The sequence below is a fragment of the Typopeltis vanoorti genome, chromosome 1 (assembly GCF_054136105.1).
Source record: "Typopeltis vanoorti isolate ZY-2024b chromosome 1, IOZ_Tvanoo_1.0, whole genome shotgun sequence".
Lineage (NCBI taxonomy): Eukaryota > Metazoa > Arthropoda > Arachnida > Uropygi > Thelyphonidae > Typopeltis > Typopeltis vanoorti.
This window is the reverse complement of record NC_143549.1, coordinates 108519056-108546171: the sequence shown is the minus strand read 5'-3', so window position 1 is coordinate 108546171 and position 27116 is coordinate 108519056. Positions and strand designations below refer to the sequence as shown.

General features: G+C 34.4%; 1 protein-coding gene across 10 annotated transcripts in view; it reads left to right on the top strand.

Moving 5' to 3' along the window:
* LOC150110302 (F-box/LRR-repeat protein 20) overlaps positions 1-27116 on the top strand; it is a 325839-nt gene that overhangs the window by 246450 nt on the left and 52273 nt on the right. For all 10 annotated transcript variants that reach the window (XM_090392650.1, XM_090392658.1, XM_090392667.1 and 7 more), the window contains 3 exons: positions 178-252; positions 11497-11627; positions 23690-23750. In XM_090392650.1, coding sequence (XP_090248776.1) covers positions 178-252; positions 11497-11627; positions 23690-23750 — 267 coding nt within the window. The remainder of the gene's footprint in view (positions 1-177; positions 253-11496; positions 11628-23689; positions 23751-27116) is intronic.

The following is a 27116-nucleotide window of genomic DNA, read 5'->3' as shown; positions in this document are numbered from 1 at the left end:
GCTTTGTGTCAAGTAGTAAATGTCAGATGATTCATTGCTCTTTTAACCCAAATTATTTGTATTGATAAATCATTCAGTAACTCTTAATGAAATCAGAAAATTGCTTATTTTAATTTAAATAAATAACTGTTATTATATATTAAAAAAACAATCACAACTGGATGTTTTAATTTTCAGGTAAATGATGAAGCTATATATGAATTAACAAGATTCTGTGGTGGAATTCAGGTGATAAACTTACATGGCTGTCTGGTAAGTTGAAGATATTTGTTATAATGTATAATGTTATAGGAATGATACATACTTACTTTTATAATATACAGACTAAGCTCAGTATGCCTCATCACTAAACAAGATGAGACAGTATAATAACAAGACTAATTTTCACCATTAATCTTTCACTGGTAATGTTGTTTATTAGTGAATACAGAATATGCTGTTGCTTTTATTGAGGTAGTATTTATAAAAGTTAGTTGCAGATGTCTGAAACCCGAAATTTTTGAAATTGGTGATGGGGTCAAATTCTTAATATTGTAAACACAGAGATTACATAATAATTCATGATTCATACATAATAACACAATGGATTAAATTAATTTCTCAAGGCATAAATACTAATAATAAGTAATGTTGAACATGTTTGATAGGAAGCTATACGAAAGAAACTAAATTTCAGCAGATTGATTCCATTTGGCCTTGAATTCTTTTCAAGAATAAATAACTTGATCGGTGTCTTGAATCTTGTATTATGTATAGTCTAGCACATTGCTTTCTGTGGGCCATATAACCATAAAGTTAATTTGGAGAAGTCAGGCTTAAATTAGGTAATGTATAGGAATGTAAGACATTATAATTAATAAATAACATAAAATGGATTTACCTTATATAAATTTTTTTATTAGGATAAAATTTAGAAGTCAGACTATTTGGTTTCAGAATGATCATCTCCCAGAATCTTTGGCCAATTAATGCAGCCATACTTGTGGAGGTTGGGGAAGTGATTCGTAGTTGATGCTGTTTATAAAAATAGTTACTCAGACCTACAGCAGCCTCTATGATATTACATACATGGTATTGAATGGAAGAAGACATTGGTATGTCGTCTTCTATTCAGTACTGTGTGAAGGAGTATCCAGAGCATGGTCTGCCAAACCTGACTTGCTATACAAATGATAATGGATGTAATTTTTGTGTATTTCAAGGCAAATGCTAACTGATCTACCAGTCTGTCCAAAATAAGCTAAACTGCATGCATAAGTAACTACACTCCAGAATGTACAAGAGGATGATGTTGATCTTTATGAGAATGGATGAAAGTTTCTAGCTGAATAGTGGTTTGAAAGTAGCAAGGAGATTATATTTTCAGAGAACTTTAGGTAACTTTTCTGATCTATCCTGAATGTAGGATGTTGGAATGGTTTTTTTGGATGTTGACTATTAACTTGCACTAAAAATGTATATTGTGTCTAAGCCATGTTCCCAAATAGCAAACACATCATAACATAGCATAGCCATACTATTAGTTAATCATGGCTGTGTTGAGGGCTTAGTTTTTCTAAATGCTACATATAGAAGCTAGTAGTGGAATGAGGAGGGTAAAGAGGGTAACCCATTGCTGTTTGTATATTCTGTCTGTGTGTGTGTGTGTGCGCGCACATACTAGTGATTAAAAAGAAATAAGAAACTGTTGATATGTTATTTGATCTAATAGCTGCTGGTTGTAGTCACTTGATAAAAACAAAGTGAGAAAAGCTGTTTCAAAGAACAGAGGTTAGACTGAATGAATGAGAAGGATGAGAAATTGGTTTAGTAAATATGAATCAGAACTGTGTATGGTTGTTGACATGTTTTGAGGAAAGTGGAGGAATAATGATGGCCACCATTTTGATGAAGGAGAGGCCTTGAAAATACCTGTAGAAAAAGGAATAATGCAGAAACAGAAAATCTATAAGCAAATGATTGGAACAGATCTGTGAGAGAGAGTGGGGGAGTCATTTATTAAATGGATTTCTCTCATAGCATTAAGCATATTTAGGATGGTTTTTGATGCACCATCAGAAATAGTATTTGAGACTTGTCATTTGGGATTTGTATAATTTTAGGAGGAGTATGGCACTGTTTTGACAAAAGGTTTTTAGAAACTGAAGAGACTGCAGATATGATGTGTTTCTTCAATGAAAGACTAGAGCAACAATTCAACCCAGGCTGATGTTACCTAATAAGATCTGAGTATCATCAAAAATAAAAGTAAACAAAATAAGATCTTCATTGAAATATATAGAACAGGCCTTTGTTATGGTAATATTAGAAGTTCACAAGGCTGTAAAGAGGTCAGCGTTTAGGGAATTGGCTATGAAAAATCTTGAAGAATTATGTGAAAATGCCAAGATTTGTTAAATGAACAAAAGGATGGAGTGTGCTGTTATCACCTGAACTATGAATGAAATTTTGAGAGTAGTATGAGATCATATATTTATAAAGGAAGAGCACAGAGCTCTAGGGTTCTGTTGCAATAGTGAGGAAATCTGAAGTGGAAACTATCATTACATGTAGTGAACAGTTAGAGAAAAATGGAAGAGCTGTGGATATTTGAGATGAGGATATTTAAACAGCTTCAGTGAGATTTTCTGAACTTCTTGATTCCTGTTGTTTCAATCTTTTAAAACTTTTTAACTCTTTGTACTTTAATCATCAGGTATGAAGCTGCCTCCTTTTTTTAAATCCTCTGGTTAATTAAATTTACTGGAAGATAGTTTTTGAAAATCAGTTATATACATTTAGGTGTGTTCCATTGCATTACTATGAATTATGAAGGCATACTATTTTTGAATGAAAAAATTCTAGTTTTAAAATTATAAATTCTTAAGGTTTAACTACTAAGGAAAGAGAATGTAAAGAAGTAGAAGAAATTAAAATTTAGAAAAATTAAAGAAACTGAATAATTTATTTTATTAGACTAAATTTAATTAATAAGGATTGCCTAAGGGACAAAACTATTTGATTGGGAGGAGATCTCTGCACATCATTTTAGGGTATTGTGTGAGAACTGACAAAGACATTCTGACCTAATGACCTAATCTTCACCTTCTCATAGTGCACACTATTAGTAGGTATTTTCCTGGATAATGAACAAACAAGGATGTGCTGCATTTGGGAATTTAGCTAACCAAATTTTATTCTTATTTGCTTAAACCAAATCAAACTGATGGTAAAGTAATGAAATTTCATGCCGGATTGGGCATCACTCTGTTAAACAAGAAACCTGCTGTTATTGTCAGGAAACCAGGACAAACAATGAAAAGTCAGGTACTGAAACAAACATATATTATTAAGAGGCATTAATGGGGAGGGGGGGTGAACCTGGTAGAAGAACTGGAGAAAAGTACCATGTTGACATATAATTGGTATTACCAAAACAAAAAAATCAAAAACAGATAGAATTCTTCTAAATAACAAATACATCTTGTATTTTAAATTGTATTTTTTATTTAGGATATCAATTTCAGGCAATTACAAGCAGTAGAAAGGAGTAGCTATAGCATTCGACACTAAATATGTGGATAATTTTCTTGAAAAGCAGGCAGTATCAGATAGTGATATGAACAAGCATCAAAATTCTTGTGACTTAATTTTGCCTATAGTCCTATAGGAAAGTTCCACTGTGGAAAAGGTGGAAAAATATTTCAAGTCATTAGAGATGGCAGCTAACAAAAATCAAAAGGGAAAATTGATTCTTTTTGGGAGACCTAAGCAGTAGAGTGCAAAATAAATACCAGACATACAGATGTTTAAGAAAATGCAGAAAGTTGCAGAGGCAGTCATGGAAAAGAAGGAAACATATTGAAAATTCCCAGTAAGAAAATGAAGCATTGTGTAAAAGCAGCTAAACCAAAGGCATGGAAGACTTTGGTTACACTATAGTAGATAAATATCATGAAGGTGACAGAATGTTCTGGAGACTATCAGGAAATCAATTATTTCTTTATTGCAATCTGAAATCCAATCTACTTGGGTAGAAAAAACAATCAAAACTTGAAATGGTAGCTGGAGTAGTTAGCAGTCTATCAGAAATGCTATTATATAGAAGTATAAAAGTTTTATAGTGGATACAATGCATAATTCAGACAGTCTAGTCAGATAATCATATTTCAGATGGAGTAGAGCTCTCATTCTACACATCTTTGAAAAAGAGAAATAAAACTAATATAAGAGCTACAGAAGAATTTTCCTGTTGAATGCCTTTGAGTAAGATTATGCAAGCATACTTCAGAAAAAAAAAAAAACTAAGAAAAATTGTACAGGGGAAAACTTGGAGAATAACAAGCTGGATTCAGGCTTTCAGGATCAGATTTCTACTTTAAGTTGAGAAATCAAAGAATTATTACAAGGATCTCTGTTTGAATTGTAGATCTGAAAAAGACATTTGAAGCACCTACAATTATGTAGTGTGAATGGAGCACTCACCATTCACATCACATAATTATTATTATTCTTATTATTATTCAGGCCTCCATAGAATCAAGAGACTCATCATGGGAGGGCCTTCCTAGGAAAGACAGTCATACCACTCAACTCATTGACTGTTCTTGCTCTCACCACTCTATCAGGCAATTCATTCCACGGTTCAACCACCCTCTATCCAAAGAAATCACTCCTCACCCTCTTGCTCGCAGCTACCTTTCGTAACTTCCAGGTATGACCCCTTGTCATTGCTCCTTTCCACTGTTCCACCAAGTGAAAGAACTCCCCAGTGTTAACCTATAACTGCCTTTCAACAGTTTAAAAGTCTCGATCATATCACCACTCCTTCTTCTATCCACCAAACTCTGCAGTCCAACATTCCTTCAGCCGATCCTCATAACTAACTTTGTACAGTCCAGAAACCATCTTTGTTATCTGCCTCTGTCCCTTTCCAAAGTTAATTTATCTCTTTCAAATCCTGGGGACCAAATTTGAGAACAATAGTCAAAATGTGGTTTGACTAGAGTCTTATTACAACGGAATGATAGCTCTTTTATCTCACAGGTCAGTGTCCTTCTCAGTATTGCCTCAATCCTCTGGGGATACCTTCATCACTTTTGTAGTATGCTCCCTGAATTTCAGTTTTCTATCGATCATCATCCCCAGCTCTCCTATCTCCCCTAAAAAAAACTGGATCTTCTCTGTAATGCCTTCTCCATCTACACTATGCTCACCTGCTTTTTATTCCTCACCTTTGAAATGTATGAGAGTAAATGAATATAGTCACTGCAGTTAAAATAAGACAAACTTCAAAATAAAATTATTTTAAAAAAAACAAAAAAACTTGCAAAAAAAAATGTTCCACATTACCGTAAGTAATGACTTTAGCATAAGTCATTACTTACAGTACTGCTTCTCCAACTCCACTGACCAAGATAAAAGAGAAGCAGTGCTGTAAGTAATGATTTATGCTAAAGCAAATCATCTCCCAACCAGAATTCCTGACTATCCTCTCCAGTTCCCCTTCCAGATAGTGTTGAAATTACCATGCCTCTTGGTAGCTCAGATCACAATCTCATCGAAGTTTCATCTCTAATGGAATACCCGTCTCTTAGCCACTCACAACCTCGTGTTCTTTGACACAACAATGCCAAATAGGAAGATCTCTAAGACCTTTACTTCTCCTTTCCTTTGTCATACTGATGTTTCTGTTCTCCAGTCATTTATTGTGATCTTATTAAAGAAATTATCCATGTTGAAATGAAGGCCTTGATTCCCCACTATTCAAAATCCCCCCACCCTATATCCAAGCTATGGTTTTGTTTTTCAAAAAGTGTGCCAGGATGGTCTAAGACAGTGGTCTCCAAACTTTTCACCGTGAGGGCCACATTGGGTACTTCCAGCACTGTTCAGCGGGCCGTAGTAATAAAAAACTCTAGAACTAGATATGAGTTTTATTGAAAGCAGATAAAAACTGATTACAGAGTATGTGAGGTTAAATTATCGTATATTAATGACAACAAGCGCTATCAGCAAATTCTCATATTTTTATCACAAATTATAATAAAACCATTAATGTGAATGATGTAACTGTGTTTGTTTTTTTAAAATCTTATTAAACTCAGGTTCAAATTTTGAAGTGCTAATTACAAGTAGCAATTTCAAATGTTCATCAGATAAATTTGCCCTGTATTTTGACTTGATATATTTCATTCAGGAAAAAGTTTGTTCGCAAAGATACGTTGTTCCAAAAATAGATATAAATTTACAAGCAAATTTCTTCAAATTTGGGAACTGCTCAGAGTTCAAAAATTTATAAAAAATCGATCAAGTTTCCTTCCTTGTATTTATCTTTAATATGTTCATCACCTGGCCTTCCAGAAGTATCAACTTTGCTCTGAATGCCTTGATATGAGATAATAAATCACAAACTAAGTTATTTTCACCCTGCAACTTTAAATTCAAATTGTTCATGTGGTTCACCAGATCTGCAAAAAATGCCAATTTCCAAACCCACTCGGTATCTGATAAAAGTGGTTCGTAACGGTTTTTCTCGGTAAGAAATATATCAATTTCATTCCTGAGATGAAAGAAGCGTGAAAGAACCTTTCCACAGCTAAGCCGGCGAATTGCAGTATAATATGTCAAGTCAACATAATCACATTCCCTGAGAAAAGACCTAAACTGTGATGATTAAGTACATGAGAGCAAATGAAATTTACCATAGAAATAACAGGTTTCAAGACACAGCTCATATCAACGTATTTTCTACAAAGTGATTGTTGGTGGATAAAGTGAAGAAACATTGGTTTTGATATTTTTGCATCCTCACAAGCTTTTGTGATTTGCTCAACCAACCCCATTTTTATACCAGACATGTTTTTTCCTCCATCAACTGTCATGCACTGCAGACAATTCCAGTCCAAATTATATTCTGTTAGTGCTTTTTGAATTTCTTTGAAGATATCTTCTCCTGTTGTAGTACTATGCACACTGCAAAGTGACGCTAATGCCTGTGTAACATTTAAGTTCATAGTCAATGGCACGTAAAAATACTACGAGTTGCAAGGTATTACAAACATCAGTTGATTCATCCAGCGTGAGAGAATACTGACTAAAACATTGTGCTTTGCCTACAACTTGCTGGATAATATTATTTCCCATATTTTTGACCCGACGAGCAATAGTATTTGGCAATCAGATTGAGCATGTTGAAACCCTTTGCATCAAAATCACTAATACCACCAATAGACAGCATTCCATAATACTAAATGCTGTTTATAGGCCACTAAACTTAAAAATGATAAAATTCTTGCATGAACTCAATGCTGGCTTTCACGTCAAGAAATATGCTCAACTGAATACCTAATGATAATCGGTGACTTAAACATAAATATTGCAAACAAAAAACAGAACAACACTATAATACCTAGACACGCTATACTATCCATGTATAATCTAATACTAACAATAACATCATATACTAGAGAAGAAATATTCGGAAGTACTATCACAGCTTCCTGCCTAGATCATATAAACATCCAAGCACTGCCAAACAGTTACAAAGTGCAAAGTAGCAGATCATTACTTCACGGCTCTAAACTTGCACATTAAGACAATATCCATGCAATGCCCCACATATGAAAAGCAAACACAAAATAATAATAGATGAAGAAATAGTCAACCACGAAATAAGAAAAACCGACTGGGAACACATGGCATCAGACTCAGCAGATATCTTATACAACAACATTAAACTCGCACTGGAGGAAATATATAAGAAAGCTGCAAAGAAAGTCAGAATTTTTTCAAGAAGAACCCAAAATCCTTGGATAACACAAAACTTAATCCTAGAAATACACAGAAAGGACGCTCTATGGAAAGAATTAAAGCGATATCCAAATAACGCAGCTTTAAAAACTGAATATAAGTTTTTAAAGCCTTGCAACACAAATAAGAAATGCAAAAAGAAATTACTATTGAGACAAATTAATCACTGCAGAAAACAACATGAAACAAACCTGGCATCTGTCAACGAGATGCTAGATGATTGTGCTTCCAACACCACTGCTTCTGAAACCATAAAATACAGCTTCATGAAAGATGCAAAACCTATCCAACAACTAGCAAATGATTTTAACCAATACTTTGCAGACTTCTTCCAAGAACTGCACAGAAATATTCCCCCAATCACAAAATGTGATCCTCCACTTGGACCACAATCAAAACAGACATTATGGTTCCCAACCATAAAAGAAGCAAAAGTTCTCTCTGTAATACATCAAAATCAAACCAGGAATTGATGGTATAAGACCTAAGGATATCATGCAACTAGCTTAGGCCCTATCCTACTGAAGTTACTAAATAAAATATTTAAAACAGGACAGATACCAAGTATGCTAAAGACTGCCATAATCACACCCATATACAAACATGGAAAAAGAAATTTAATCAGCAATTACAGACCTATGGCAACATTACCAATTATCAATCAAATTATGGAGCAGATCGTACTAAAGAAACTCACAGCATATACAGAGAACTTTCATATTATCCCCAAAACACAATACGGTTTTCAGAAAAACAAGGGAACAACATCTCTCTCTCGGAAGACTTTACAGATGTAATTAATACCGCCTTAGACAAAAACAAAATTGCCATGGTAGTCTTTATTGATCTAACTAAAGCATTTGATACACTCGCACATCAAACCTTATTAGAAAAGCTGAGGCGTGTTGGAATAGATGGGCCTCTGCACAGGTGGTTTACAAACTAACTTCAAAATAGAAAGCATATCACACATATTGGGTCAAACCAAAGTAGAGAGCTACCAGTAACCTGTGGAGTGCCACAGGGAGCTGTGCTCTCCCCAACTCTATTCAACATTTATACGCACAATATTAATCAGCTACCTCTCAAAGGTAAGATCTTCCAATACAGATGATACAGCTATAATATCCATCCAAGCATAGCCCAAACAAATATGCAACATGACATAAATCTGCTCATAGACTGGCTCACCAAAAACTCCATACACCTAAACTCAGAAAAGACAAAATTAATGATATTCAGAAATCCACTGACTCGGCCAGTCGATAACAAATATATAATCATCCAACATCCACTCTCCAACATAAAAAAAAACTCATAGAACAGTAAAACCACTACAATCACTCAGGTTGAAACAATATGATACCTTGGAATTTACTTCGATGCAGATATGAACTGGAATAGCAACAAACTCCAAACAATAACTGGCAAACTCTATAGGTTTAAAGACATAGTTCCCACACGCCTAAAAATGCTAATATACAAAGAGCTATGGCAAAATATACTAAGATACGCTACCCTACAAACTAAATAGATTAATGTCGTTACAGTACAAAATGATAAATCTAATCTTTTGGAAACAGAGACAATGTCGACTTTATATACACTGCAATGTCAGAACACAAAATACTGACAGCGAAACACTTATGTCACTATGCAGCTTTGCTAAAACATTATTTCGATGCCAACTACAGGACAGTCAGAAATACATACCGTATAACAAGAACCTCAGACAACTAATTATATCACACATAAATACAATAATCACTATAGAAAGGCCACACGAAACTTCTGCTTCCTAGACATGATAAACAAATTACCTTTCGAATACAGAAACCTTACAAACTACAATAGTCTGAAAAGAGCTCTAAGGACATACTATGAACAAGAAACACGCACCCTGAATACCATAGAAACTTAATGAAACACAATATATTCGTTCAGGATATATTTTTTGATGCATCGCTGAACTGGAAGTTCAGCGATGCATCAAGACATTCCAAGTTATCGTATGTGTGAATTTCTCAATCAACAGCTGCAGTGGAAATCAAACCCATTAAACATCAGTCTACTTCCCAATACAGCAAACAAACCAATAAATAATAACTGGTGTCATCCTCAAATAAGCTTAACAAATAAGCTTCGAGGATGAAAGCTGAGAAATTACATCTCATCCAAGATCAATTGAAAAGGGAAAAAAAAATCCAAATCCATATATATCACATTTAAGTGCTGTAGTTACAGCACTTAAATATACTAAAAATCAAAATTGTTAATATATATATAACTCATTGTTAAATAAATAAATGCTGTATTATTATTATTAATACATTATACAGGGAAAAACAAAAGAAAAGAAAGGAAAAAAATCAGTACAAATTTCATTGTTACAAAAAAAAAAAAAAGAAAACAGAATTAAACCTGTTGTAAATATGCAATCACAATATGTAATCTTATGTGTTGTAAATATGCAATCACGATATGTAATCATAATTTTTATAATAAAAAAAAATTTTCAAATTTTTTTAAAAGAAAAATATGTTATCAAGTATGTATCGTATGTAATCAAATGCATGTAATGTATGTATCATATGTAATAATAATAATAATAATAAATTATTATTATTATCTGTTAGATTACAAAATTAAATTAAGCTAGACTTTAGGACTCGAAGCAATTTTTCAGCTTTTATTAGCCACTATCCATACCAGTTGGTTGTAATTTATATGTATACGTATATAAGTTATTTTTTTTATTGTTAATTTTTTTCCTTTTTTGTAAACATGTTGCTCTCCAGCTCAATTTAATTTTGTAACCTAATAGATGATAATAATAATAATAGGACTCTAGCTTTGATGTAAGGGTTTTTTTTTTTTTCATCAGAGGTCAAGCCAATAGTTGTAATGGTTGGTCAGTAACTTTAGCATCCAAAAAAAACTTTTTTTTTTTTTTTTTGCTCATGATGTTACTTACTCTGTGCAAATCCCAAAATCTGCCCAACCCTGGAATATTGCTCTCACATTTGCACACCTAAAAGCTCTAATTGTTCTTGATGCTGTTCAGAAGAAAGTTCTCTTGATTAACAACTCCCCTCTCATCGACTCTTAAGCATGAGCAGCCATTCCCCACAAAGTATTTTCTCAAGACTTCAGCCTCCAGCTCTTTAAGAAGAATATCAACTTATTGCTTTGTTCTTGACTCCAGCCTGCACATGGCATTTATTTGCAGCCTCTCATGTATAAGAGTGATATTTAAAAAAAATAAATAAAATAAAAATTTCATTTTTATGTAAAATAAGTAAACAGTTCCAACATTTATCAGAGATAGTTTTTGTTTGCCATTTGGCAACAAACTTTAGTACAGATACATCAACATTACTTACTGCCAAAGTATCTTTCTTCAAATTCATATTTTAACTTTGGTAATCATAGGAATTGTTGAAATTGTTTAAAAATTGGATCATGAAGTTCATTTTATTCATGAGCAGTTTTAATTTATCTGTTAGTTTTGTTTTAGTTTTGAAATGTATAGCATTATGCCTGAATTGAAATACTCAAATTATGCCTGTGATAAAGAAAAAAAAATTCTTCATTCATTTACATTAGGATTACAGAATCAAATGAGTTCAATAGCATATTAATTTTAATTAAATTTTAAAGATATTTAATTAACAGGGCTAAAATTTGGTGATAAAATTCTTACAGAATATAACAGACGAAAGTCTTCAGTATGTTAGTCAACACTGTCCCAAACTTCATTATTTGTGTGTGTCCAATTGTTCTCATCTCACAGATGCATCACTTATTGCCCTTGGGCAAGGATGTCATAACCTAAGGTTAGTATAAATTTTAGGATAAAAACATAACTGAAAGTTTTGCAAGTTATTTGTAAAACATTAGTTTTACATGACTTGGTGATAAAAAAAAAGTTTTATCACCAAGTGTGTATATAGGCATAAGTACTTGCTAGAGCTCATGTTGACAGTATTAGTGAATAAACACAGTACATAGAGATGAATTAAATAATTGACTCCAATATTTCATCTATCTTCATTCTGACATTTGTTTCCAGTTTGAATAAAACTATCGTCTGAATGGCTTTAATCCATTTGTAAGATTGGATAATTTATTATATAATTATTGCTTTTGAAATAGAGGAGATTATTTTAATTTAGGGAATACAATTAATTGTAATGTTCTCATTAAGACATGAATATTGCTATATATGTAACTATAGTAACTACATGAATGTAATCGCCCTCCAGATCCAGACATCTGCTTTGAATGATTATCTTAAATATTCCTCTGCTGCCTTCATCTCTCATGCTTTTGAAAACCTCCAATGACTATCAAAAACTTCATTCTCCAGCAAGTATGCCAAAACCAAAGATTAAAATTCAGCATATTCAGGGTTAGAAGGAATGGATGCAAGTTTTTGGATGTGTGGAGTGAGTTTGAGGGAAGATTGGATTTGTATAAGAGGGACAGCCTACACTTGAATGCGTTTGGCATCAGAAGTCTTGAAAAATTATTATTGATATAAGACCTAACACAGAGAGTCAGGAAAACTGAATTCTGATGGGAGAAATTGTGAGAATCAGTATGTTAAGTCTTATATCAATTAATAATTTTTCAAGACTGCTGATGCCAAACACATTCAAGTGTAGACTGTCCCTCATACAAATCCAGTCTTCCCTCAAACTCACTCCACACATCTAAAAACTCACATCCATTCCTTCTAACAGCCTAAATATGCTGAATTTTTATCTTTGGTAAAGAGTACAGTGTTTTTAAGAAGGATAGACAGGATATAAGAGGAGGAGGTGTGCTGCTAATGATATAAAATGTCTTGAATCCAGTTAGAGTTGAGACCTGTGACTGCAGTACTAGTAACAATTTTTCAAGTGTGAAGTCTGAAGCAATCCGTCATGACGTAGAGTCTAACAAGATTAAATACATAGTGGGGTGTTGTTACAGACCGGGTTGAAAGAAATTCAACAGCAAAAGAAATACATAAACAAATAAATATAATGAGTGCGAAAAGAGTAATCATAATGTTTAATGTCATAATGGGGCACTTTAAATATCTGAGCATTGATTGGATAGCTATGAAATCTCATGAGAAGAATGAAATTGAATTTATTGAGCTGTTGCAAGACAACTTCCACAAGCAGCATGGAACTCGAGGTCAAACAGTGGTAGATCTGATTATAGTGTCAGAGGCGGGGGGGGGGGGGGTGCGAATTTCAGTTAAAAACGTAACTATTCTCCTTCTGGTTGGTGACAGTGATCATGCATTATTACTCACTTGGAAAGTGACTAAGTTTATGAATGTTTCATTCAGAAAAGGTTACATGCTGAGCTACAAAACAGAAATTATGACCACCTGTGGGATATGGTTGGTTCTGTGCCATGGTATCAGTTATTGGACATGGAGGATATCGAAAGTGGGTGGGAAGTGTTTAAAAAATACTTAAATGATATGATATCAGAATGTGTCCCAAGAGTTCGAAGAATAAATAGAGTAGCAGTGAAATGGATGTGTAATCTAATAAGCAAGAGATTCGTAAGAAAAAGATTATGTAGAAGGAATATCATGTGCATAAGGATGATACTAGTTATGATAATTATAAGCAGCAGGCCATAAGAGTCAGTTATATATGGAAAGCTAAGTCCGAGTATAAAAGAAACTGGATCTGCAAGTTAAAGACAACCAAGAAGAATTCTATTGTTATGCTGCAAGTAAAAGAAAGAAAGAATAACTCTAATGAATGCAGATGGTATTTGGGTGACTGATGCAGAAGTGAATGTTCATCTAACGAACAGCCATTTTGCTAAAAGCTATCAACCTGGTATAAGCAACAGTGAACCACCACTACCACTTCACCGTATGAGAAAACTCATGTGGATGAAGAGGAAGTACTAGAGCTGTTGCACAAAGTAGATAAGAATTCTGCAATAGGAACTAATGAGATATCAGCACAGATGCTAAATGAATGTTCAGTTGAACTGGCTTTTATTCCCTTGACTAGGCTATATAATTTGAGTCTCAGAACAGGAAAGATTCCACTGGAGTGGTAAGAATGTGTGATAATCCCATTGCACAAGGGTAGTGCAAAGACCGATGTATTCAGCTTTTAACCAATCAGTATCTCAGGGATGGTGGAGAAGAGGAAAGGTTGGTTAGGGCTCATATTCAGAAATACATTTACAGAGAATCTCTACTTTGCAATGAACAGCATGGATTTAATAAAAGAGGTGTTTTAGCAACTTGTTCACGTTCTATAATAATGTTACCACTGAATTAAACAAGGGGAATGGATAACCACGATACTTTCGGATTTTGCTAAGGCTTTTGACAGAATACAGCATGAGGTTCTGTTGCACAAATTAGAGAATATGGAATTGGATTATAAACTATTGGCATGGATAAGAGGATGGCTGACTGACATATCAAAAAGTGGTATATCAGGGGTGTGAATCTGCAAGATTCAAGGTAACCAGGGGGTGTGCCTCAAGAATCAGTCCTTGTTATTCAATCTATACATTAATGAAATTGGGAAATATTTGACACGTGACATTCAGCTATTTGCTGATGATGCAAACATAGGTAGGGTAATCAGAAGTGCTACTGATATTGCAGTATAGACTGGAATTGTGGGCAGAAAAGAGCTGTCATTTCAATGTTAATAAATGTAAAGTCACACTTTGGTGTGATTTAATATCCAATGTTCGTATTATATTGGTGGGATTATGTAAGGCTAGGGATTTTGGAGTTTTAGTAGACAGGAAGTCAAAGTTCAAGAGTCATGTAGCAAAAGTTGTAAATACAACTCCGAGAATAATGGCAGTGCTGAGATGAACCTTGACATGTAAAGATGAGGAAGTCATTTTGTCTCTTTATAAGGCCTTGATAAGACCTCACTTGAAGCATTGCTCACAGGTCTGGTCTTTTGGTTTCCATGCTGATTCTGATACAGTGGAGAGAGTGCAAAGGAGAGTGTTAAAAACAATATCAGGATTGTGGAATACAAATTATGAAGATGAATTAAGAATTTATAGGCAGGCAGCAGATACTAGTAAACAGGAGAAAGAGGGGTGATATGATTGAGACTTACAAACTTCTGAAAGGGTCATACAGAATTTCAATAGATAGAATTTTTCATTTTATGGAGAGTGGGGAAAGGACATGAGGGCATCTGTAGAAATTGAGAATGACTGCTGTCAAAAATGGGGTTATGGCTAAATTTTTCTCTCATAGAGTAGTTGTGTGTGATTGGATTGCATTGCTATGGGATGTTGTGTGTGTGTGTGTGTGTTCAAGTAGTGTGAATTCATTCACGCTACTTGCACACACACAAAACATCAAATGAATAGTATGGACTCTCCAGTTCTGGACTCCCTGGAGGTCTCTCTTAATAATAATACAGGAAAACCTCACTTAACGCAATTAATTAATCTATCGATTAATGCCTGCTAAGCAAAATCGCATTAAGTGACTACAATAAACCAATAGGATTAATTATAATTCATCCATCAGTTAGATAACTGAAAAAAAAAATTGTAAGCTATATTAGAGGATAAAATCATCAAAGTTGATAAAAATCAATTGCTTAAATTTCTATTTAATGTTTAAACATTTGATTGAGCTACTTTTTAAAAAAAAAAAAAAAAAAAAAAAAAAAAAAATAAGTAAATATGTTTGAATAGTGCTCGACTTTTTCATCTTCTTCAGTCCAGTTTGATTTTTAAAATGATCAAACCATCCTAAACTCCCAGTAAAGTTTTTGCATTCCTCTTGAAATTTGGTCTCTTTCAGTGATGTAAAAATATTGAGAGCTTTTGCCTGAATATTCCTTGTACTAAGAGGTATTCTTTTTTGGTTACAATCTTTAATTCTTTATCCAAGTTTAAACAAAGTTTGCACCTGAAGTAATTTCAGGACTGGGGCAACTCATATAAGGAAGCTAAGACTTCACATCACTTCGCTTGGTATCCCATAATGCAAAGCACATCTCCTTGCAGACATGTATAATGCTATGCATTATGGGAAGGGTCACAACCCAGACTGGTTTCGACCTTTATTGAGGTCTCTTCATTGGGAGCCAGATCCAGAGGTGATACTAAGGTTGAAGTAATGCAGAAGTCATATTTTCATATACGAGTTGCCAAAAGGTGTCACAACTTATTATTAAATTACTCTGGATTAGAGAAAGTTGTTGGAAGTTTTTCCACTTGGTTACGAGTTGCCCCAGTCCTAAAAATCCTTCAGTGAGAGCCATACCTAGAGGATCTGGCTCCTACTGAAGAGACCTCATTAAAGGTCCAAACAAGTCTGGGTAGTGATCCTTCCCATAATGCATAGCATTATACATTATACATGTCTGCAAGGAGATGTACTTTGCATTATGCGATACTAAGGCAATTAATGTGAAGTCTTAGCTTCCTTATACGAGTTGCCCCAGTCCTGAAAATACTTCAGGTGCAAACTTTGTTTGCTTACACTTGGATAAAGGATTAAACCAAGTATATAATATTTTGGTATCTTTAATTTATAATATAACCAAGTGGGGGAAAAAAAAACTTTCAGTGATACAAGGCATTCCATCTCAGTACTGTTTTGGATGATCTGCATGCTTTTCCTTTGTATTCTTTGCTCTTATTTAATGTACAGTGGTGCCTTGGTTAACGACAGTAATCCGTTCCAGGATTACTGTTGTTATCCAAGGTGCGATTCCCCATAAGATTTAATTGAAAATCGATTAATTTGTTCCGGCTCCTCCCCATAACCATAGTACATATTAAAAATGCAGATAAAACTCATTTAAAATGTCATAAAAATATGGTAAATATTATATAGTATATGTATTTGCTACAAAAAAAAAAAATTAACATTAATAAAATGAATTGTTCATGAAAACAGTTCTTAATTATCAATCTTCACCAGAAGGACAATTGGGCTCACTTTAGAGTTTTTTGACAAATGGACCTGTAAAAAAAAACATGTCTAGGGTTGTTAGCTTCTGCTTCTTTTTTTTTTTTTAAATGTTTCTGAAAAACAGCATGGACTTGTCATTAAATAGATCTGCAGTTCTGATAACCTCAGATTTGTTTGGATTCCAGTTTATAGCAACATTTTTAACTTCCTCCCACTTTGCCAAAACATTTTTGATTTCAGCAGACGTAATTTGTTCTTTCTCTTCATCTTCAGATGAAATTTCCATTTCCTTTTCTTCACATTGCTGCTGAAAAATTCTTTTAGCTAGTCAGTAGTCAGTTCTTGGTCATGCATCTCCAATAATTCTTCAACATCTTCTTCCTCTACTTCCAAGTTAAGATCATGAGCAGTTGCCACAATATCCTTTACCAATTTGTGTCCTTCATCTGAAGTTTCTTCATTACCAAAGGAAGGACACAGTTTTCTCCATGCTGCTTTGAGACATTTCATTGTTACCTCTTGCCAAGCCTTTACAATTAGCCTAATTGCTATGACAATGTTGAGTTCTTCCTTCCAAAATTTTCTTAGGGTTATGTTGGTAGCCTCACACATTGCAAAGCCTGATAAAAAGTGCCCTTGTGTAAAGTTTTTTAAAATTTGCATTTATCAGATGATCCATAGCCTGAATCAGAGATGTAGTCTTGGGAGGAAGAAAAATCACCTTGATAAAATCTAATTCCTCTGGTAGCTCTTCTTGTATGCCCGTTGGATGGTCAGGTGCGTTATCCAAGGTTAAAATGGCTTTTAGAGGCAGATTATTTTGCTCAAGATAGACTTTGACAGTTGGTCCAAATGCTTCGTGAATCCAGTCTCTAAATTCTATTCTTGTGACCCAGGTTTTGCTGTTAGACTTCCACAAAACACCGAGATTGGATTTAGAGACATTGAACTTTTTGAATGCTCTGGGATTCTCTGAGTGGTAGATTAACGTTGGTTTTACTTTGCAGTCTCCACTTGCATTTGCTGCTAAAAGCAATGTTAACCCACCGTTCGTTGGTTTATGCTCAGGAAGTGTTTTTTTCTTCTTTTGTGATAAATGTCCTGTTGGGCATTTTCTTCCAAAATAACCCAGTCTCATCACAATTGAAGACTTGTTGAGGTAGGTATTCTCCTTCTTCTATAATTCTTGTGAAGCTATTCACAAATTTATCTGCTGCTGCTGCTTTGTTAGTACTAGCTGCCTCTCCGTGTGTGACCACATTATGAATTCCTGTTCTTTTTTTTAAAGTTGTCAAACCAACCTCTGCTACCTTTTGAAATCATCATTTACCTCAGAACTTGGTCCCGAAGTCTTCTTTTTCAAATCTTGATAAATCTGTTTAGCTTTCTGAACAGATTGCATTTTGAGATGTAGTATCCACCACCATTTCACCTTCTTTCATCCAAATTAGTAATAGATTTTCCATTTGCTCAAAAAGAAGCCTGCTGACATTCGACCTTAGCTACCATAAGTTCTTCTTTCTTAGCCAAAATGGTTGATATTGTAGAATGGCTGGTTTCATATATTCGAGCTAGCTGCATAACTTTCACACCTTCATGATGTTTTGTTATTGTTTCTTTCTTCTGTTCAATAGAGAAAATTTTTCTGTTTTTTTTTTTCCCTCACTAGCTTTCTTTTTTGGGACCCATTTTGTCACACGGTAAAAAATTTCACTCTATAAAAAAAAAGATACGCAAAATACGGTATTATTACAAATTGTACAACACCAAGACAAGGGATACAAAGAACATATCGTCATCTGAAAATAAAAGTTAAAAAAAAAAAAACTTTTTGAAATAAAAGTTGACACTTTTTTATTTGAAAAACTTTTTGACTTAATACATTTTGTTTGTAAGGTTACAATATTAAATACAGCACTTACTGTAACATACACTTATTAGCAGCTTATAGATACAATTATTATACAGGTGAGATTTGATTTTGCCTTTTGATGGCGATTGAACAGTGACATGCACCCGCCTATTTATTGTCTATATGAACCAACACATAAAAAATAAATGCTTAAATACTCATTTTCATCATAAAATCCATTTATAACCACAAATTTTAAAATAAAGCACAGTACACCAGAAGAAAAGAAACAATAAATGGAAAACATAAACAGCTGGCTATGATGGGTCAAACATATCTGAGCTTCACAGCTATGCCGCGTGGCTGTTCTCTATTCGACAGTATCTTCTCGTGCATGGCTGAGTGTGATTGGAAAATTCTGGTTTTTTAGATCTGATAGAGGTTCACATAATCGAGTCCTTAACCAAAGCCTGTGTCATTAACCAAGAGATTTTTTTTCTTAGTCACTTGTCGTTATCTGAAGCTGTTGTTAACTAATGTACCAATGTAGTCCAAACTGTAGATTTGTTGCATCCCAGGTCTCGCACAATCATTGTATTACTAGCACCGCTTTCATGTATATTAATGACTTCCAGCTTTTCCTCTAACACAGTGGTCAGCAACCTTTTTAATATGAAGGGCGCAACACTGCAGGGGCCATGATGCTCACGGGCACTGTGTTGCCGACTTCTCCTGATTTAAATAATTAAACTTAAAATTACAATTGGCATGAATGGTTTTGAAATGTCTTTCTATATTACTTTTTTTAGAAATAGCCATACTATTATTCATAATAAACAAATACATTTGCCATATGATTAATAAAGCAAGGTGCTTGCATCTGATCTGACAGATAATTGCTAATTGCAAAATGAATATTCTTTTTGTATTCATTTTCTATTTTTATTTTTTATGGTATTTTATATTCATTCATATGTGACAAAAATATGTTGTAAAAGCGAGGTAAATAAAATGTTAAAATTTGAAATCTCATTTTTCTTACAAACAACTAATCATAGAATTTCTAATCCTGAAACGAGAGAAAAAATGCCTGTGTCATGAGCCCTCCATAATTTTCAAATTTTATATTGCGCTGTTCATATTAAAAAGGTTGCTGAACTCTTCAAGATGTGCGGTACATATATGGCAAATACTAAAGAAAGAGGTCTGGAGCTTGCTCCACCTTTACTATGAGTTGCCCATAAGGCATTACTTATGCTTGCATCCGCCAAAACTTTAATTTCTATATATTCAGCACGAAACTCTTGTAGTTTCTATATTCAGCTATGAAATAATGTTGGATTCAATATTCACTTAATTTGTACTATCATGTATTATATTTGCAGTGTGTTTTCTTTATGTTTTCTTGCATTTTAGCACATACTAGTAATGAATGTATCTCTCAGATATACTGCGATCTACGCTGCAAAAGTAAAATGAAGGAAAAGTGACTGAGCAAGAGAACAGAGTGTGCACATGCACTTGCAACGATAGCTTTGAGTTAACTGCCAAGCGTTTGTCAGCCACTGGCTGCTACATTGACAAGTGCTGCTGCTCACTGCAGATTGGTGACGAAAAATTTCTGATAACATAAAAAAATTGTGTTAACTGATTAATCACTCGCTTAAATCGGGAAATAGTATCATTTCACTCAATCGTGTTAACTGGTTATCGTGCATATCGAATTCGCATTAAGAGAGATTTTCCTGTAATAATAATTTAACACGTTCACGCTAGGCAGGAATGAAACAACTCAGACTGTCCATGACCTTGCAGTGAGACATGAGAATTTTTCTCATACTTCCTGTTTGTGTATCATTGGCACATCACAAATTGCCAGGTTCCTTGATTTTAACAAAAAACATCATGGCAGGGTAGAGAGAGAGAGAGAGAATGTGTTTGTTTCAGGAAACATATAAGGAACCAATAATTGAAGCGAGTCAATAACTCCCTTTTTGTTTAAATTAGTGCAAAGAAAAGTTGCATAAAAATAAAAAAAATAAAATAAAATAAATATGTGAACCAACATTGATCACACATGAGCCATGCAAGAATGATTTGCAAATATGAGTGAGGGAAAAAAATAAGTTTGAATCAAAATGCTTCATTAGAGGGAAATAATGTGCAGTTGTGGTACTGTGTCAGGCAGAAAGAAATTAGTTGCTGTGAGACAGATCGAATTACATGTTATCCTGTAATCTCTAAACATGCACATTTGCAGTTATGATGGGAATAATATTAAAGGGGAAAAAAAATTTTGAAAGAGAGAGAGAGAGAGAGAGAGAGAGGAAGATTTGTTTGCAAAATATAAATAAGTAATCCATGAAAAACAGGGCTTGTATATATTGATAGCTAAGTGACTATAGGAAGGGACATATCCACCAAAGTAATAATGTTGATCAAATGATTTATCTAGGTCTGACATGAGTTATTACATATAACAAAATTTGCCTGAATCCACTGCTTCCTATACACTCTGACATTGACAACTTTACATCACAGAGGCTTAAGTCATGACGCCCATCTTTTATAACGGCACAACAACTTGTCACTGAGGGCTATGATGTAGCAACAGCATGGCACATGTAATGGACTGCCCAAGCCCCAGTAATCTGGCAGACTGTCTTTAACCCAAACAGCCCTCTATCAAGGTTCAGCCTACCTCACAAAATATGGACCTCCCTAAATAGGAAGCTCTGCACCTACCATGGTAGGTGCAGAGCTTCCTTGTTTACTTGGGGAATAAGACCAAACTCATCTTTTGACTGTAGTGAGGATAACCAAACTATACAACATATCACATTTGACTGTCCTCGCAGAGCCTACATGGGAGAACCTGACTTTATAACAGTTTCTACAGATGCTGTTGACTGGCTATCAAACTTAGACATTCAATTTTAATTTTTTGTATATTTTTATATGTATGTATGACTACAGTGTCACTTCACACTATTGTATTATTTTATGCATCTTGTGTGGTGGCATATGCATGTATTCTTCTTAGCCAAACGCTATATAAATAAATAGTTGCATAAGGACACTTGTATTCATTCTTTCACAGGACAGGGAGGATGTGGAATCCAGATGAGAAATGGATATGTATAAATATTGGAGCCTAAAGATAATTTTTTTTTTTAGAAACCAAACACCCAGTAGTTGGAAGTGATAGTGCAGTAGAGTTAGAGGTAGGAACCATAAAATCAGTTGATGCCTACATGTGTTTCATGATAAGTGCAGCTCATACAACTGAATGTTATTTTATGGATTCATAAGGACTCAGTTATAACTAAGAAGATGGGCAATTATAGAGAATATAATGATCTATGGATGTGAATGCCCTCACTAATAACCAAGAGAAACAGGTAGAAGTGAAAATGGCTTATTTGAGACAAAATATTAGAACCACCTGTGGATCATGTACATTTTTCAGATGATCCACAAATAAAGATGGAGGTAGAGGAGCCTATAACAGAGAGGATGGAAGCACATGCCTTGAAATGGTATGGAAGCATTGAAAATAAGAGAAAATTGGTGGCCATTGAGAGTTTAAAACTGCAACCTAATTGCAGATTTCAGATGGTTCCCCCATCTTCTAACTCTGAACTAATGCTAGGGTCCTGCAAGGTTAGGTCCTCTCACCTACTCGCTTCCTTTTATATATCAATGATTTGTTTGTTCCAGTTTATCACTTGTCCATTATACAATTTGCTTATGACAGTACACTACATCCCTCCTTCTGACTTGACATACCTCGCACCACCACAACTTACATAACAACCTGAGCAAATCTAAATGTTGATCTCTAAACCATTCTTCGATAGGACTCAAATAACCTTGTCTATTTCAGTGCCTACAAAATGTAGTTCTGTCTTAATTCTCTCAAAAAAAAAAGAACAGAACCATATTTTTCAATCTTACCTTTGACAACTCCCAATTACTTTATCCCTGTATACAAATCAGTTCATCCCATTGAATATTGTTCATGCATTTGGAACAGTTTTCCCAAGAGCTCCTTAAAAATACTTGATGCCATGCAGATGAGAGAGCAATCATACTGATTAATGACTCATCTCACAAGAACTGCTTTTGCACATCTGTTTAGTTTCTGCTGCATGCATCTTCTATAAATATTTCCATAGTAAGCCTTCATCCTCCCTCCCTCCCTTCTCTCTCTTTCTATCAAATTCATTGAAATATATGCAGCTGTTAGCCAACACCCTTTCACAGTTCAACCCCAAACTCACAGAACAAGTTCTTTTTCCTTCTGTTTCATTCCTGCTGCTGCTCTCTGGAACAGCCTTCGTTCTCAATTCTTTTCTCACACATGGTACTAACATACTATAGGTTGACCAACCAACCGCTTGTGTTTGGGCCCAACATAAAAAAAAAAATGTAAGGACAGCACAACAGATTATGGCAATGATGTTGGAGGAGACTGATATATAGAAGTGAGGAGATTATAATTTAATTATAACCTTCTTCCAGGCTACATCGATTCCTGTGCACAGATCCATTCTCAACTTTTTCAAAAGGATGAAGAGATATATTGAAAGGGGTCCAGAGATGATTGACTGAAATGCTTTCTGGTCTCTGGATTATGTAGAATGATTGAGAAAATGCAATTTGCATGAATGAGGTGAGGAGCAAGATTTTTGCATGGAGAGCAGTAGGTGATTGGAATGTATTTCTGAGTGTGGTGAGTGCACTGCAGAGGAAATTAATGCATTTAAGGCACAGTTCGATGAGCTGTGTGTGTGAGAGAGACAGCAGGATCTCCCACAATGGATTTTTGACTATGAAGGTCTGATAATAATAATATAGGACATGAAAATTGATTCAAGATATCATGAAAAAGCATTTTATATCCTTTTTGGCTTAAAATTATAAGTTTTGCCAAAATGAAGCTGTACGGCTCTTTCTTTAGTAATTATAATAAATTTTTTAAATGACATTTACATATCTGTTATTACTATCCTATCTATAATCTAAATAAACTATTTTTAAATACATGCTTAATAAAGACTGTGTAGTAAAAACGTAGACATTTTTGTATTTCATATGTTCTTTAGAACTCTTGAAGTTGCAGGCTGCTCACAATTTACTGATAGTGGCTTCCAAGCTATGGCAAAAGTGAGTATTGCTAAAAACAAATAATAGATATAGATTTTATGGGGGAAGGAAAAAAGAAGAAAAAACAAACAATAATTTAATAGTAAGTACTAGCATTTTTAGATTGCTGGAGATTTTAATAACAAAAAAAAATTCATTAATGCTATTTATCAAGATTTTGATGACATTTTTTTAAATTGACTAATATGAATAATTATATATTAATTACAAAAATCATAATTTTTTGTGACCTGTAGGTTTTGAATGATGAATTTGATATGTTCATCAAAACAATCCGTTTTTGCATTGGAAAGAAAGGTTGTTAAAATTTTCCTCCTCCCCTTTATTTGTCATGTTCATATTTGTGAACGTGATACATCAGAATCATTCATGCCTATTCAAAAGTCTGTGGAATGTTCCCTATAAGGATAGGTTAAAAATCTGTAGGTTGCAAGTTTAGTTGATAGGTGCAAAATAGGGGACATGATAAAAGAAATTGTTCAATATATGACAAATGGAGAGAGAACTATGGGCCTTCCCAAGAAGTTTTGTAAGAGTGTGGTTAATAAGGTGGCACAGACTCGATTTTTACCTTAGAGAGTGATGACTATGTGGAATGGGTTGCCAGAGGTAGTTTTAAGTGCCCTTGACAGTGGATGAGTTTTAAGGAGAGGTATGATAGGTATTGTATGTATTGAAGTTAGTGTGGGTCTACTATGATGAGTCATCTCCATGAAGATATCCATATAATAATAATAGTCATAATTTACAGATTGATATTCATGTATATTAAAGGAAAAAATTGTTTTTGTTAATTACTAAATATTTCATATAAATAGGTAAATATTTCAGTTTTTTGTATGACTTTTCGTATTGCTTTATACCAGAATACCGCTTTAGTATGTCAGTCACAAAAATGAGGGGTTTCTGTGTATTTTTCTTTTTAATGTGAAAGTTAACTTTTATATCCCGACAGTAGAATTTCACCTCTTATCAGAAAAGCATATAATTTTATTTTGCCATTACATGTCACACTGGCTAGATTAGCTGCTACTCCATTCTCGTGATATTAAGAGAACCAGTGATTCTTAAAGAAGGATTAATATTTCTTCTTAAGAAATGTATGCATTAGGTTGAAATCTAAATATTATTATTATTAATACCCAACCTCCATGGAGTCAGACTCATCATGGGAGATGCACACTATCACACACAAAGCTCATCCAACCATGCCTTGCACTGATTCATTGCGTCTAAATTCACAACACACTCAGGCAATGCATTGTGCATTAACGATATAGGAAGGCATCTGAGATGAATTGTTCAGTTATTTGCCCATGATGCAAAATTGGTAGAGCAATAGCTAATACAGATGATGTTAAAATTTTGTAAAATGATTTGGATAGATTCGTTGTCTGGGCAAAGCAGAATGGATATCAATTTAATATGGCATAATATTAAGGTTATACATTTTGAGATGAAAAGATTATTAGCTGTATACCACATTGATGGAGCTTTACTACAGGAAATTGATGAAGCCAGAGATTTGGGAGTGTTGGTGGATAGCAAGTGGAAGTTTAGAGAGCACATAGAAAAGTGGCTAAAGCAGCTCATCAGATTACTTGGTTATTGAAAATTCATTGACAAGCAGGTTATTATTCTTATTTATTGACTTGATAAGACCCATCTTGACTATTGCATGCAAATCTGGTCACTAGGATTTCTTGGCAATGAGGAAGAGGTGGAAAGGATCCAGAGGTGCATGAACAAGACGGTAGCAGGTCTATGGAATGAACCTTACGAGAAGTGGATGAAGATTTGTGGATTACAGAAATTGGTTGACAGGCAGAAAAGGGGTGATATGATTGAGACATACAAATTACTGAAGGGTTTTTTAGAAGATTAATACAGAAGAAAGTTTTCAGAACAGTTCTGATAGTGAGAGAACTAGGGGTTATCCTTGGAAACTGAGCAAGAGTGTATTTAGCGAGGGTGTTAGAACTAGATTCTTAGCTTGGAGAGTGGAATATGCTGCCAGAATCTGTTGTGGATGCTGTGACTGTGAATAAGTTCAAAGCAAAATATGATAGATACTGTGCAAATGTCGGATAATGCTTGGCATGATGGTTAGGACATTGAGTCTAAGCACTCCATGGAGTAACCCATAATAGTAATACCACTCTCCATGTAAAGAAAACCTTCTCCTCATTCCTCTGAAAAATTAATCCTAAAATCTCTAAGAAATAACAGACATTATTATTACCAAGACAGATAAAGGCAATTCTACTGTCATTCTTGATCGAACAGCATACTTTGAGGAAATGAACCAGTTGGTATCCAACCACAACACGTACCAATGGTTAACTGCAATCCTACAAACTGCATCAAAAAGAAGCAACACAATCAAGTCAGTGATTGTGTGGCCAGAGGAAACAATTAAAAAGCTACTACTGCCTTATGCCTGCACTGCTAAAATTTATGGCCTACTTAAAATACACAAAACAAAACACACCACTACAACCAATAGTTGAAGGCATTGACAGCCCCAATTATCACTTAGCCAAGAAACTAGCAGCTATGCTCAAGATGTTGGTAGGTCTTTCCCCCTCCTACATAAAAAAAAGTACATAACACTTTATCAAAAAAAATTAAAAACATCACACTCAACGATCATGTAGTAAAATAATTTCTACCTGCAAAAAGAAGGTACAGCCATCCCCCCCCCCCCCCCCGAGCTAACTTTTAAATGGAAGACTTCAAGCAACAAGCTGTAAATTCAGCAAGCCCAAAGTCTGGCTCAAATATGTTGATATTTTTTGCCATTTGGTCCCATGGCCACAACACATTAAATGCATTCCTAAGCCACCTGAACAAACAACACAAATGTATCCAATTTACCATCAAGACTGAACACAATAACTCTCTTTCCTTCTTAGACACATTTGTCACATGCCTTCCCTCAGACTGCAAGATACGGAAGAGTATCTTTGGATCCTCTTTCATACTTCGCCCACCCCAGTGTTTACAAAATTCATTGCACCTGCAACCTACCCTACATAGGGGGAAACAGGATGCACCAATAAGAAAAGGCAAACATAAATGCTACATTAAATTATCATTATTTGGTAATCTCCATGGAGTCAACAGCCTCATCATGGAATTCCTCCACTATGGAAAACAAACCTGTCAGACCCTGGTTTGAAAAAGTTCAAGGATGCTTGTGAGATGCTAAAACATCATCTGAATCTAAACAAGGATGATGGATTAGCAATTCCAAATATCTTTAGGACCCATCTGCAACCTATATAGCATCCAGAACATATGGCAGAACTCCAACACAAGAAAACCTTAATATAATAACTGTAGAGATGTGTTTAATGTAGTTCT